Here is a 15383-nt window from a genome sequence, read left to right on the forward strand (position 1 = left end):
TTTACTAAAATCTGACAGGTAAATGAATGGAAATAAAAGCTACATTTTCTTTTGCAGTGGTGTAAATCAGGGCAACTTCAGTGAAGCTGGTGGAATTACACGGTTGTGAAGCCACCAGGCGAGCGTAAGCCTGTGTCCCATTATTGTTAAAATTCCCACGGTAAGAAGAGCAAATTATTAGCATAGTCTTGAGGCAGCAGAAATGCCTGTGGTTATTCCTGCTATCTATTTATTGGTTGCTATAGGGTAGTATTCTGCTGGGCAATATTTTTTCCATCCAGCTCTGCGAGACGCATAAGGATGTAGTTTGAGGGCAGGAATCAGAGGACTGAGGACCCACAAGATAAGTTGTACATGACCCTGTTGACTTGTTTTGGCTACTGAGTGACTTTGAGAACATTTTCATGTCTGGGAGGCTTAGTTTGTGCTGCTCCAAAAAAGATTTGGCTTACTGTAAGTCATTGTTTACTGTATACAAATAGTGGTCTAAAAAAAGAAACATGCTGATCAGACCTGCCCTTTCGCATCTCATCTCCACCACTACTACTTCCCTGACCTCTCTGCGTTGTCTCACCTGGGCCAAGATTTTTCTGGAGGTGTGCAGGTGCATGTTGTAGACAGCCCACGTAGGGACAATTAGATAATTAGGCTTTGTTTGTGGTGAGTGGATGATTATTTCTCTGGGGCTTTTAGTAAGAATTATGTATCCATGCTTTTCATGTAGAGTTTTCTCAGACATTAGTTTTTGAGCATCAAGATGAGATACTGAAAATACGTATTTCTTTGGCAGAGTGCTGGTCAGATTCCATCCCTGAGCAGCCCTCTAGTTCCTTCCTCCCTTGCCCACAATATTACATTTTGGTGAGGCTAAGGATGAATTCTCATCTTCCCTGTGGCATAGCCCTAGCTAGAAGTTGAAGCTGTGTTAGTTACAGAAAACAGAAACCTGAACTGTGAGAGGGACTGGAACCAGCCTGTGTTTTGGTTGAGGTGGATGAAATCACAACTAGAAATGCAAATTCTTTCACTTGTGGAGATGTGTGATGTTTTATGACCTTTTGTAGAGCTCCAGTCTTCTCTTCCTCTGTTTTGTTCTGTTTGATTTAGCCCACTATATTCAGTGACAGCCATTGCCAATCATCCATTGCTTTCTGTCACCTGTTAGTCCTCTTCAGAAAAACAGTGGGGTCTTTATTATAAACATATTCATAGTGGACATGTATGTTTGTCATAACGGTTGAACTTGCGCTACGCAGTCCTCATGTTTGAAGCGCAATTAAATACCCTACAGAGAAAGGAGTGGACAAAATTTTTATATTGTTCCTTGTGATAAGCAGAAAATAAATACAAAATTAGTACTCCGTGGTAGGCTAGATAAACTGCAACACTATGTGCTGCGAACTTCAGCACACAGTCTTCCAACTTCAGTCTTCAGGTAATTCATGGCTGCAAGGTTTAAAAGCAGTGTAGGTTCTTGTAGTTGAGAAAGGGCTGTCCACTGTAGGTTGCATTAATGAAAAATGTGATGTGCAACCCAAGAATCTTGACTTTTTGTTCTGATAAACTGTAACATGAATGCTATGCAATGGCAGTATATTCTCTTGCCTTTTTTTTTTTGCCTAACGTACCACCAGTGTTGGACAGCACTGCTATCCAAAAGTGTTTTTCATTTTCACATCTAAAACAGTAACTGCAAGCAACAATGCTGTATGCGCTATGTAAGTACATCAAAGGGAGGTGCTTCTGTCTCTACTCTCAGAAATGTTAAAGTTTTTTCAAAGCAGCCTGTCATGCAGATGCCTTTCAGGATCACATAGAGGAAGTTAAGAAGGGAAACGTAGAAACAGTATGATCCTGAAAAAAGCAGGAGTCAATCTAGATCTTAACTTCTCTCAATCTAAGAAATCTAACCAACGCTATTAATCGAAAAACAGTTCCTCTCCTTGCACACCTCCCCGCTGCCCAATCAATTCACAAATCATGTTTCAGAAAGTAATTAGGAGTCTGAACTGAATGTTGGTCTCAGCAGAACCAGTGTTATGAAAAGTGCTGCTCACTTACTGTGTACTCACTGAGCGCTTTCTGCGCTGCAGCAGGTGTGATCTGTGATACTTGATCTAGATAGCCTTGCAGTGATTTTGATTTGCCATGAGCAAAAAATGTGGGGTGTTTCCTAGTGAGTTTTCATTTTTCGGTTGGAACTAATTATGGAACTAATAATTAGTCAATAGTTAGAGAGCAATATGAAAGAAGTGCATAAGGCTGCCAGTGTTGCACATACATTAATAACATGTTTTAAAAATTGTTTTCGCTGTGTATTGCACCATTATCAAGCTTCTCAAATCAGTGAGCATAGTTCTTGGTCTTATGCACAGGACTATTGCTAATTGAGGGCTCTGTCCTTACCCATCTGATTCATTTTTTTGTAAACTCCTCCTTTTGCCTGGGCTGAACTGGCGTTCTGCTGAGTTGTAAGGATATATTGCCAAGACTGTAGGATTGCAGAAGGCATTTTTAATCATAATAATTCTTTCTCCAAAGACTATTAGCTGCAGCAGCTGCAACAGTTCCTGTATGATGCACCAAAAAGATTGGGTGGAATCATTGCTTTTTGGCTGTGCCGTCTCCGCTCTGACATAGTTGGCCAGGCACAAGAAACTGCCAGGTTTGTTCGTCAGAAGAGAAGCCTGGACACCATGTATTTATGTCTTAGGACTTCCTCTTTCAGTGCATCCTGTATGCCGGTGTGCACTGAGAACCATTTGAATCTGTTCAGAGCCTTCACAAGCCTAAATGAATGTATATTCACAATGGGGCTGACAAAAGATACCTTTTACACTGCAGTAGTTTCCTTTTATCCTGATGTTGGACTTGGAACAGGAAGTGTCTCAAAATCTTCATAAGAACCTACTGCATGTGGTTCATATCCATTTTTTAATGCTTCCTAATTTGTGTACATCTTTTATGCGTCTCCTCATTTTATTTGAACTCATTAGCATATTAAACTGAAGTGAGCCAGCAGTGCTAGAAATTATGGTTGTTTTAGGGGGCTAAGCTGAGATGTGAAATTACTAGCAAAGAAACCCTAAACACATCCTGATGTGAAGAGGAAGTCACTGAAAAGTAACACTTAGCAGTACATTACCACGTTTTGTATAAATTGACATTTGTGGCAGAATGGAGTGTGATTAAAGTTCATCCAAGCATAGAAGGCCTGCTGCAGTATAGCAGTATACTACATGATAACGACTCACTCTTTTTTTTTTTTTATGGAGAAGAAGATATTCCCTGTTCCTTCATTTAACTATCTCTGCAAAACGCTGTCTCTAGAGTTGGATGGGTAAATTCCATTCTGTGAGCAGTTACATAATAATTTGATATTTGGTCCCCCAGTCATTGCCCAATGGCAGTGACTACTCTCTTGCAGTACACTATTGTTGATCTGGGGCACCAAGGTTCACAGTGAAGATGAAGAGGGCATTGGGTGTCCTTTCCCGTGGAGAATGCCCGTTGTCAACTCTTGGAACTTTGCTTAAAAATCAGTGGCAGAACCTCTATGCCACTAGAATTTACGCTGTCTTGGCCCAATAGGGGCCTTGTGCTGCGTGTAAACTGGTCTAGTTGTTTGATTCTTATGCTGTTAACACATTGGTATTTCTTTTTTCTTCCCATTCTACATACCAGAAATGCCTGCATGGACAGCTCTGTCATCAAAAATATCAAATACAGCCCTTTGCTAACAGCAAACCTATCGACCCTGATGAGATCCTCAACTAAACTACCAAAAGTAATTGAAAAGAATATCCATCCTTCCTTAGGTACCAAATTGCTAGCTTCTTTTTATTTTCTTCAAAACTGAGGAGAGTTTCATTTTCTTAGAAATTAACTACTTCAAGTTGTTTTCAGGATGTCCCCTTCAAATAGGGCATAGTAGTTCACTCCCTTTTGTAATGACGTGGACTCCACCAAATGGGCTGTGCCAAATTCTTGGCATAGCTTGTTCAGCATGTGAGTACTATGAATGAGCTCCCAGTTTTGCCAGCCAAGGTGCGAGCATTTCTGATAGTGATTCCGTTACTGTTTCAGTGTCTTGACTTGAACAAAAGAGTGGGACATCTGGCTGTCAGTGACTTCAGCGTATCACTCTATGTTTTGTGTCCTTTTTTGTTGCTTATTTAAATCAGATTTGCCAAACCAGTGTTCTCCCAATCCTTGTCACAAAGAGGGGAGCGTCAGATGCGAAGATCTTAAGGGAGACTTCTATTGTGAATGCAAACGTGGCTGGCAGGGGAAAACTTGCGAAAAAGGTAATTGAGGTTTTGTTATCTTTGATACCTGTCTCAAAGATGTATCATTTTTGCTATATTTTCACATGGTCACTGATACTGTGCTGAGCAATTCAAAAGTCATGGTATTGAACCTGGATTACACAATGCTCATATTTTTTACCCTTCTGTGCATCGTATAACTATGTAATGTCAACTGTTAAAAAATAACTTTAATGTATCGCAGCCTGGTTTTGCTAAGGCAATCTAAGAAGTTATGCCCCATCTCTCTGTCCCACCCCTCTGAAAGGGACAGCAGAAATTAAGGTGTACTGGCTTTTCAAAGGTAATTTCCTCTACTGCTACTGCTAACCCTGATGTAACATGTTACGAATTGCAGAGCCTGAGAAGCTGACCCATGTTCCTTTCTGTCACCCCTACAGTGGGAACAGTAACTTTTAGCAGGCAGTTGGGTTCTTACCTTGTTGATGGACAAATTGGCAAAATTAGTATGTTAAAGCCTCCTTGCTATTAGGGCCTTACTGTAAGTCTAGTTATATGCTACTGCATATTCCCATTGATTCCAAAGGAAATACTCGGGCAGAAGGGGACCTTCTGTGTCCTTTATGGAATACTGAAGTTCTTGTTCAGTGTTTTCTGTGCGCAAGGCTTCCTAGCAGGGCTAGTGCTGTTCTGCCTGCCAGAACTAAGTAATTGCCAGAAATTATGTTCAGCCAGTCCAGAATTGTGGCAAGCAAGCCAGCAGGAGAAACAAAATCTGTATTTCTGGTGTGAAATTGGGGGAAAATGATGGGATCACTCTCAAGCGCTTATTTAGGCATTTGTGATAGTTGGCTGATTAGTATGCAAACAGCTCTGAGAGCTCAGCGTCTGATCAGTCTGAAGCATGTATCTTTTTTTATCTTTTTCTTATAAAACACCATGAAATTTGCTGTTCTACCAGTTAGCTATATGTTTCCCATATACAAGCAGGATAAAACGACCGGGTAGGGCTCGCAGGGTGTGAAATCCAGGCTCTACTGAATTTAACAGACTTTTACTGCTAATTCCAGTGGAGCAGTTTCACTCATGGCGCTCCATACCTGTGCATTTATCATTTTTATGGTCTGATGAGTTCTGCAGTAGTAGAGATATTTTGCTCTTGTTTCAGTCAAGGCTTTCATCCCAAGCTTACTGGTCTTGGTAGCATTTTAAAAATTCATTGTAATACCTCTTTCTCTAGGAAAGAGAGAGGTCTGCTTCTGCAGACCGACTCCTCTTCTTCACCTCCACAGTGACTAAAGATACTCTCCTGTATGCTCGTAATTGTGGGGGAGATTCTCAGTTTGATTACCTCTTTGACTTTTTTATTACTAAATGAACTTGAACTAACATACTTGCAGTGATTGAATGAAATCCTTGTACTTTTTTTATATCACTATGTTGCAGATGTAATAATGTTTCCTTTTTACTCTTTCTCCTTCACAATTCCTATCCCATTGCCACTCTCCAGATTACTTACAGAGCTGAAAAGCTGACTCTAACACTTTCTTTTGATGTAGATATTGATGAATGCAGTGTGCAACATGGTGGCTGTAACCAGATCTGCCTCAACAAGATAGGCAGCTACCGTTGTTCATGCTACAGCGGTTATGTTCTTAAAGACAGCAAAACATGTGAAGGTAAGCTTTACTGGGCCTTCCAGTTTGTTTCAGCTGATTCAGTGAATTTTTAGTGACTTGGGAATGTATTTCAAAGTGCTGCACTGAGTGGCCCTGGTCTACTTGCTACCGAGCCCTGCTGCTGCTGGTAGTTCCTATTAGCTACGCTCTGCTGCAGTTGTAGTCGGAGCTCCAGCCAACAGTGCATGCCTGGGCTTGTCAGTGGTCACACCGTACTGCTTCCAACATCATAACACAGGCGTGATTCACAGAGGATTTGTGGCTTGGATTGGGCTAAATTGGTCCAGCTGATCAGTCCTCATATCCTGACACTGAAAGGAGAAAGGGCTGGCCAGATGCATTGTTATGATTCTTTCCAGTCTCGCCGTGTTGTAGTATATGAGCCGGTTGTTTTTCTTTTGTGTGTTCCTTATTTTAATTTGTTTTTTCTAAATTTGGATATGTGCAGCAGCTTAGAAATTCAGATGGGTAAAGTGCAGAGAATAGAGCTTTTATTCCCTCTGGAAGACTGTAATTGAATATTAATAGCAGCAGAAAGGCTCTAGTGAAGGGAGGCAACTATTTTATGTAACAGTTGAGAACAGAAAGTGAGGATCAGAAGTATCTGATTGAAACTGTGGAGTGAATTTGTATCAACAGGACTTAAGCAGATGACATTTTAAAAGTGCTTCTTTTGCATGCTGAGACATAGACTCATTAATGATCACGGGTGGTTGTTAATGTTATGTGAATCTCATGGGGAAAAAACAAGCAAATCTGCATATACACCTCTTGCAGATAGTATAGTGACATAGTTCTAAACAGCTCAGCCACCTCAACTGAACCATATATTAATGCTACCAGAAAAAAAGGCAGATAGCAGGATTTTATTTCTGTGCTCCTTCCCCTGTTTAAAGTGATGATTGTAAAGTCTACATGGTATCCCTTTCTCATGAGAACAGCCACTTAGAAGAGCCAAGGACAAGACTGACATCGTCACTTTTGAATAGTCCTCTGGTGTCAATTGGCATGGACAGGCAAACACTGAGTGTAGGTTTGACCCACAGTTGTATTTATTAGTTATGGTGTGTACCTATATTTGTATAACATTATACTACTGTTTATTAGAACACTGTGACACAGGACAAGAGGCAGTGGGCGTAAATGGAAGCACAGGGAATTCCATCTGAGCATAAGAAAAGCTTTTATACTGTGAGGTTGAACACTGGGACAGGTTTTCCAGGGAAGCTGTGGAGTCTCCATCCTTGCAGAAATTCAAAACCCAGCTTGACACAGTCCTGCTGTGGCTGACCCTGCTTGAGCGGGGGGTTGGACTAGATATCTCCAAGGTCCCTTCCAACCTCAACTATTCTGTGATTCTGTGAACATAACATATAATCATTCTGTAGCTTCAGGGTGTGACCTTTGGGGAACTGATATTAATATCAGCTGTGATTAATGTCAGCTATGATTTGTCATGCCATTTGTGCATTTTGTCAGTTTCCTTCTGTTAATTCCTATAATTATGTATACGCACTAAAAAGTTTCATTTTGTCTGTTGGTTTGTAGACTAGGCTTTGTAACCTACTCGACTGCACAGGCTAGTTCACTCACACATGGAGAAATTGCCAAGTGTAACATATAATTGTAGTTTTATCGTGTATTAGAAAGCAGAAGTAAATATTAAACTCTTAATATTCTGCAAATGTTTTGTCAGCCCCAGGATTTTGCTAGGTATTAGTTAACATGGTAGAAAAACATTTTTTGGTTTTGTGGACCTCCAGTGCCAGCATATTGACAGTCTCTCTAGTGAAATTCCACAACCTATCTCATACAAGACTTCTTTGTGGCAAATTGGGCTGCCTCAGTCTCCTTTATCACTGCAGATCAGCAGATTTAGATCTTCATTTTGTAAATGTGTGAAAAAGGATTGCTTGGTTGTCTGAGGAAGAACAAAATTCTGTGGTTGTTAAATGTCCCTTCTGTCCTATGTTAAAAATCAGACTGCTTTTGTCATTTTCTGATTGCTGCTTTTTATCCCACAGTTTGTGCCCCTGAACAGAGTGGCTTTGGGGATTTTGAGGGAGGGTCTCTTTTTTTTTTTTTTTTTTTTTTTTTTACAGTTTTTCTTCTGGTTCACTTTGCATTGTTTTCTCTAAAAGTTGTTAATGGCTTAAAGGAGAAACAACAACTGGTTTTGGAAACTTGAAGCTACTTGCTATAGCTAGCTAACACTGAAGGTTATCTTCTTAAAGATATTAGTTTTTTAGTTACCAAAATAATAGCCACATCGCTTGACCCTGAGCCCACTCCACTGTGTGAACACTGAAGTGATTATGTTCATCTGAAGCAGTGTTGTTTAATTGCTTGTTTTTGCAGACATAGATGAATGCACAGCATCAGCAGACATCTGTGGAGAAGCTCGCTGTAAAAATTTAATAAGCTCCTATGAATGTCTTTGTGATGCAGGCTACAAATATGATGAGTTGAGAAAGACTTGTCAAGGTAAGATCATGAAATACCATCATGCTAGCATTTATTACATGCTTTAAAGCTATGAAAAACACAGAAGTTTAACTTCACACTTCAATAAAAGGGTTTTTTTGATCTTGCTTAGACACTAGACTTCTGTTGCCTTTTACTAGCTGTGAGCAAATACATTAAGTTTGCAGTCATCTTCTTTGGCTTGAATCAAGCTGTACAAGCCAGAGTCGCTGAAATTTCTTGAATTTATGACAAGTACAAGATCTGGTAGAAGCTCAGAAGCATCTGTGTATATGGCTGTCTCTCTTTGTAGGACAAGAAAAGTAACAGAGCAGTAGTTGTTGTTCTTTCAAAACCTGTCATATGGTATTATCCTGAACTAGGAGCTTAATATGCATGGGACCATGTATAGTTCTGCTGGCTACACTGCCTGTAAGCTTTCTCAACTGAGTAAGTTTTGAAAGTGTTCCAAAACTAGCATTGCTCCCTGCCTTTTTCTAAGTTAGTATAATGAATTGAATCACACACCCACCAGCGCTACGGGGCTTGAGGTGTTTATCTGTGCCTGAAGAGATCTCTGTGGGCCATCCCAATTTGTTTTCCTGCATTTGTTTATAAAGTGGCTGAAAACATACTAAAGAAAAAGAATGTACTGAGAAGAAAGAAAAAAGCAACAGGAAAAAAGGAGAAGAAAGAAAGAAGAAGAAAGGAAAAAAAAAAAGGAAAATAGTGAATGAGAAATTCAGCTCTTGCTTGTCTATTAAGGATCCAGTGCTGCTGAGTAGCAATGAAGCAAGCAGAGCAAGCACTTCCTACTACCATGAGTTGAAGAAGCAGGAGCCAGTCAGCACAGGAGTAGCAGAAAGGGTCTGAAGGGAGGAAATCTTATCTAGAAATTAAAGCCTAGGGCTCTGATCCAGCAGACCAGAAGATGAGTTCCTCTTCCGGCCTTCCCACTGACTTGTGTAGCTCTGGGCAGCTCGAATCTGTGTGTGAAAACACATTTGTGCAGATGCTAATACTAATCCTTTCCTCCTGTAAGGATGGTGGTATAAGGTAAGTACTGCCTATGGAGCACCTGGGCACATTCACATGGAAGGTGCGGCAAAACAGCACCAATAACTTCTTTTTTTTTCCTACAGAAGATTCACTTTTAAACAAACACAATTTTCTTTTTCTCCTCTCTCTTTTGCTGGTTTTGTGCAGATATAGACGAATGTGAAGAGCAGCTCTGTGAACAGACCTGTGTTAACTCTCCAGGAAGTTACACCTGTCACTGTGATGGCAGAGGGGGAGTAAAACTTTCCCAAGACATGAACACATGTGAGGTAAGTATGTCTTCGTTCCAGTAACTGCAGAACTGACCTTTCTTTTATCCTGCACTTAAGAATAATTGGTGAAGCTCTACACCAAAGCCATTTGAGCTGAAGGAGTAGTAAGAGAGAGCTGTATTGCTAGGGGCACGCGAGCTGGGAAGGAGGCTCGGGAGAGCAGCTCTCCTGAGAAGGTGGGTCTCATTAGCATTGTGCAGGAGGATGTTCACTTGAAGTTTCCCAGGCTCTTTTCCTATCCCATTCCAAAAAGGGCATGGCAGTGATAGCGCTGCCTGTCCCCTGTTTGGCTGTGAGTTACCCTTGGCTGCACCAGCTTTTCTGTATTAGACCCAATAAGATGGTGTGGAGGCGTCAAGGCATATGATGTAAGTTACAGAACAGCACTTGCACTTTATACTTTCACGCTCCAGTCATTTGAGGTGGGTGGGCTTCAGTGGCACAGGCTGCTTCTGCCTCAACCAACCAATAGCAAGTTCTTAGCACATTTTTTGTTGCAAGTACTCTGCTGCAGTAGGAAGCGTGCTGTACCTTTTGAGAATGATTTCATTTTGCGATGGGAGAACATTCTTCCATGGCAGATGAATAGGAAGGAAGAGAGAAAGAAGGAGGAAATGTCCTCAGGATCAAAACGACTGTCTTTTGAGAGTATAACCATTAAAAGTGTCCTAAACTGTTATATGTATAGCGAAGATGACATATGTTTGAAAGAAAAAGGAAGAAAAGGCATACTGGCATTCTCTTCTTTCTGTTGTGTGAGGAAAATAAATGTGTTTGGATTATAGAACATTATACCGTGTGTGCCTTTTGCTGTTGCCAAAAGTATTAAATCGTTATACCTGGGGAGGATGTTCAGCGGAACCCCTGTTATCAGACTGCGCTTTAAAAGGAAACAACCGACAAGGTGAGGACAATTTTGAATGGCAGCTTTAATGTATGCAATGCAGTTAAGTCATTAAAATAACAATTATTACTGTGATCATCATTATTTGCTTCGATTATGGAGTCCTGTTATGCTAAACAGTATCCAAACCAGTGATTGAGAGAGGCAGTCTGGACCACAGAGCTCCTAAGATAACTGCTGAAGTACAGCAATGTATTCTTTAGACAGGACTTCATGTTAAAATCCCTCTTCAAGCTGAAGCCTTTCAGAAATGTATTAAAAGCTAGTACGTTTTAACAGTGCTTTACAACTGTTAGAATTGTTGCTGTCTGTATGGAAAGTACTTTGTGGTTTCTGAACTCTGCATAACTAATTTATTTCTTGACACCTGTGTGGTCAGACTTGTGGCTGAGTTCGACTTTAGAACCTTTGATCCTGAAGGTATCCTTTTCTTTGCTGGAGGCCATCAAGACAGCACATGGGTAGTCTTGGCTTTGCGCAAAGGACGGTTAGAGCTGCAGCTGAAATACAACGGGATAGGCCGCGTGACCAGCAGTGGACCACTGATCAACCATGGCATGTGGCAAACAGTGAGTATAGACCACTTCTGAGATCTTATGCTTTCTTTGCTTGTACCTGCTGGGCTCTGTCAAGTGTAGCAAGGTTTTGTGTATTCTTTATATTTTTGAGAAGATACCTTTTCAACCTATTATTTCAGTGGTCAGAGCTTTTGCTTGCACACTGGTACATTATACATTCTATAGAATAAATAACAGTATAATATATTTCTTCTAATGAATTGAATTCTTCTTTACATCCAGGGTGAACTAGAGTGCGTCCCTAGTTTGCATAATGCTAGCATAAATAGAGCAGACATAGTGCCTCCTCTGAGACGGATTGCTGCTAAGTTGGCTTTAGTTGTTGAAGACGAGGATACCCTCAGGGTGTGTATAGGAAGGGAGAAAGAGCAAAGAAGCTCTTTAGTTGTTCATTTAAGGAAGTTTCCAAGGCTGGTGTGTTTGATGTGTGGTATATTTGGTTTGGGGTTTTTTTGTTGTTGTTTTTCTCGTTTTTTGTTTTGTTTTGTTTTTTTCCACAGTTCTGGCCTGTGATCTTGTATGCTGCAGCATCCTTTCTTAAACTCTGCAGGCTTATTTAAATACAAAATAGTCCATGTAAAGTCCCATGTAAAGACATAGTCTATTAGAGAATATATGGATCTCTGCTTACTACAAACATAATCCGAGCAATCTCACAAAAAGATGTGCTCTGTTTTGGAGCTTGTATGGATTCATGTTCTTGACACTCTCTCAGAACGTCTCCTGATGATTAGGGAGGCGTCATTTGTGACAGAATCACTAAAACCTCTTGGAGGTTATGCAGGTTATGATCTATAATAGGTGAGCATTTTATATATGCATCTTCTCACTTGTGCCTCTTCCCCCCGCCCTTTCATTTTTCCATACTTAATTTTTACTACTAGATCTTTTGACCATTAGTTAAATAGATGTGTTTTGAGGAATGGGTGGGAAGTTCTGAGTTAACTTGCATATACAGACACACAGAAATACAGATACTGGTAACTGTGGAATCATTTTCTGTTTTAAAATTTTTTTAGTATAAAAAAAATCAGATTGCATGTTTAAAAAAAAGCAAGATGGAATTTTTTTTTCCTAATGAACAGATAAAGTCCTTGAGTGCATGTATTGTCAACTGCTGATATTTGGTAATATTTCCAGTACATGAAGAGATGTTTAATTCATTTCCTTACTGTTAATGAAACAAATAATTTTAGATTCCAAATGGAGAGTGGTAGAGTTTCAGTGAAACTGCAGATAGAATGTATAACGTGCCGTATCTTTACAGGTAGGAATAGCCTCAAACTAGTTCTTACTCAGGTAAAGATTCGTTCTGCTAATCTGAAATACAGTGATCTTTAATTGCCTACAAGGGGAGGATGGTATGACCTAACCTTTAGAGTTGCGAAGGAAGAAATGAAAAGTGGAACTGATGCCACTGGGCTGGTTTGGCAGTGACATAAAACAGTTATTGTCCAGTTAAACCATTTAACGTAATGGTTAAGTGCCAGACCTCCCCGTGAAGTAATTACAAACTTTGCCTTATCAGTTTTGGGGGAGATGTCTGGAATTCATTTTCTTTCTTTTAAGTAATGCAGACATGCTTAAACACAAAGGAGTTACAGAGTAAACAGTGCAAAGGCTGTGTTTGCTTTCTGCAGGCAGAGAAGGCAGTATGATAAAAGTAAATATCATCTTCAGGTGATAAGCATAATTGCCAGTCTCCTGCCATTCAACTGTGGCAGGGATCTTATCCCCTAGCACCACTATCACCAAGAAATTGTCTGGTTGAGGTCAGGCTACTTGCAGCAGCAGGTACTCTTTGCGCATGTTCTTTTAGACATTGTATAAATCCACTGGAAACTCTTCTCAAGACTGGGGACAGTGCAGGCTGAGCTGCAGGTGCTGTGACAGCAGCACCTGCCCTGGGAGGTGCTGGCAGAGAGGAGCCACACCAAAGGATGGTAGAGGTGCCGTGTTGCTGCCACTGCAGCCAGTAGTGCTGCCATCAGCACGGGCTGGGCAGAGCCTCGCAGCTGCCAAAAGATGTAGTATGGCGTGAGCAGAGGAGAGAGAATCATGCAGCGCTGGCATAGGAGTGCTTGCTTGGCACTGAAGTTGATGGCTGCAGCTGGTGCAGCTGTCTCCCAAAGTTAAGCTATTAATATAGTGCCTGATGCTTGCTGAAGGCAGAAGGATTTAACTATAGAGGAAAAGCAGCAACAGGAAAGAACCTTTAGTCTCTTAACTTACGGTTCACTCACCTCTGAGACTTAGGATGCTGCTTGTGTCAGTGGGCTCCTGCTGGTTCTTGGTTTCTCCTTTCCCTGCTCCATTTTCTTACCCTTTGCCTCCATCTTGCAGGTGTTTTCTTCTGTACTGCTTAACAGCCCATGTACCCCCTGTCTCTAAATACCCGTTAATCTATATGGATGAGCCATGCAACTATAAACAAGATCCTCTCAGTCTTCCCTTCCCTAGTTTCTCCTCTTTCTTCTGTCTGGCAATGGTTTTTTATTTTGGAAATCATTTCAAGGAAGGGTTATACATTTTTACCTGGCTCCTTTTATGAAACATGTAGCCACACATTTCGTTGTAAGTATGGACTTCTGTGTACTTTTCATATTCTGTGAAGGACAACCCAAACAACTTTCAGAGGTCATAACTCAGGCTCATTAAATGCAGCTGTGGGGCTTTACTCTGGACTTCAGTGTGCATAGGATCACACCCTTAGTTTTGGTAAGGCCTGGAACAGTGGGTTATGGATCCTGGTGGGAACTGTATGGGGGTTGTGAGAAAACAGTAATTGTACTATTTAACTTTCAGCAGATGAAAAGACAGTTGCTATTTAAAAGCAAAACATACCAAAGAGCCATCAGCATCATATATCTTTTTGTCTCTCGAACAAAAGTTGCACAATTTTATGGAAATATTAAGATATCATCAAAACTCAAAGCCAGCATTCCTACCTAGGTGTATTCTCTGATGTTGATGTCTCCTAATCTATTTTTAGCTGATCGTTCCCAGCATTGAAAACAAAAACAAGCAAGCCTCAGGAAAAGCTTTTCGTGCAGTTATTTATGTGTAGTGCAGCTGAACGAAGTGGCGTGTGTGAATTGACGGTACATTTGCCTTCTGTTTGTGTTCCATTGCAAAAAAAAAAAAAAATCAGCATTTTGTGTTATTTTCAATGTTTAGTTTAGTGCTGATATGAGGACAGTATGGTTAGCAAAAATAATCACCTACCTGCACTGTTAAATGTCAGAGCTGAAAGTTAAGCAATCGTAAGCAGATTCATATTTGGCTTTAACCCTGCAGCTGTCTCTAGTCTAATCCCTTTTCAGTGCTGTCCACTTGCTTTCCAGCAAAAAGCAAACAGGCTGGCTGTGCACCATGAGTTTCACAGAGCATGAAACTGTAACATAAAACTGACTGCCCTTATGGCTAAACTGTATGGGAGCACTTAGCTACTAGAACTGGCCACCTGAAAGTCTCAGAGCGTACTATCTGCCAGCAGTAACTAGTTAAGCCTTACAACAGTAGGAGGGAATTACAGCAGTCTGCTCACTACTGAAATGCTTTCCCTTTTGGTTTGTAGGAGATGGTGGTGCACCAGCAATTAAGCTTTGAATATAAGGAACCACAGCTGAAGCTGCCTGAGGGCGGTGTGAAGTAGGCAGAATGTAATTTCCTAGATTGGAATTTCTCAAGAGCTTCCACAGGGATTGACACCTGCTGTGAAAGTTTCCACAGTTTGGTTCTTTTTTTTTCATTTTAATGATCAGAAGCAGCTAAGAGCTCAGACTGATTTTTAAAAAATATAATTAAAATTTCTATGTTAATACTTGCTATGTCATTAATAAAATTTTAGAAGCGGTCATTGCCCTGGAAGTTGAAGGTTTTCTTCATAGAGGAAACAGAGTGGGGCATTGCTCCAGCCAGCTTTTCCACATCCTCCACTCCTGTTTGTTCCATGGCTGCCTGTGGTCTCTGCTAGGAGCAGGGAGACGCTCCGTGCCAGCAGCTTGTGGCGTTCTGTATCCCTGTGCACTGGGGCAGTGGTGATCACAACACAGAGTAGAGGCACCCAAATGAGGTTTTAGCTAGATAGCTACTGTACCTAAGCCAGTTTGGCTGTGGCTGCCAGGACCTAATCACAGCTAATATTCCCAGCTTATTGA

At 40.8% G+C, this 15383-nt stretch overlaps 1 protein-coding gene across 1 annotated transcript in view; it reads left to right on the forward strand.

The window, feature by feature from the left end:
* GAS6 (growth arrest specific 6) overlaps positions 1-15383 on the forward strand; it is a 44615-nt gene that overhangs the window by 18740 nt on the left and 10492 nt on the right. The window contains exons 5-10 of the mRNA XM_068926097.1: positions 4185-4307; positions 5828-5947; positions 8306-8431; positions 9617-9738; positions 10527-10645; positions 11025-11214. Coding sequence (XP_068782198.1) covers positions 4185-4307; positions 5828-5947; positions 8306-8431; positions 9617-9738; positions 10527-10645; positions 11025-11214 — 800 coding nt within the window. The remainder of the gene's footprint in view (positions 1-4184; positions 4308-5827; positions 5948-8305; positions 8432-9616; positions 9739-10526; positions 10646-11024; positions 11215-15383) is intronic.

This window comes from Struthio camelus, chromosome 1 (assembly GCF_040807025.1).
Source record: "Struthio camelus isolate bStrCam1 chromosome 1, bStrCam1.hap1, whole genome shotgun sequence".
NCBI classification, from domain to species: Eukaryota; Metazoa; Chordata; class Aves; order Struthioniformes; family Struthionidae; genus Struthio; species Struthio camelus.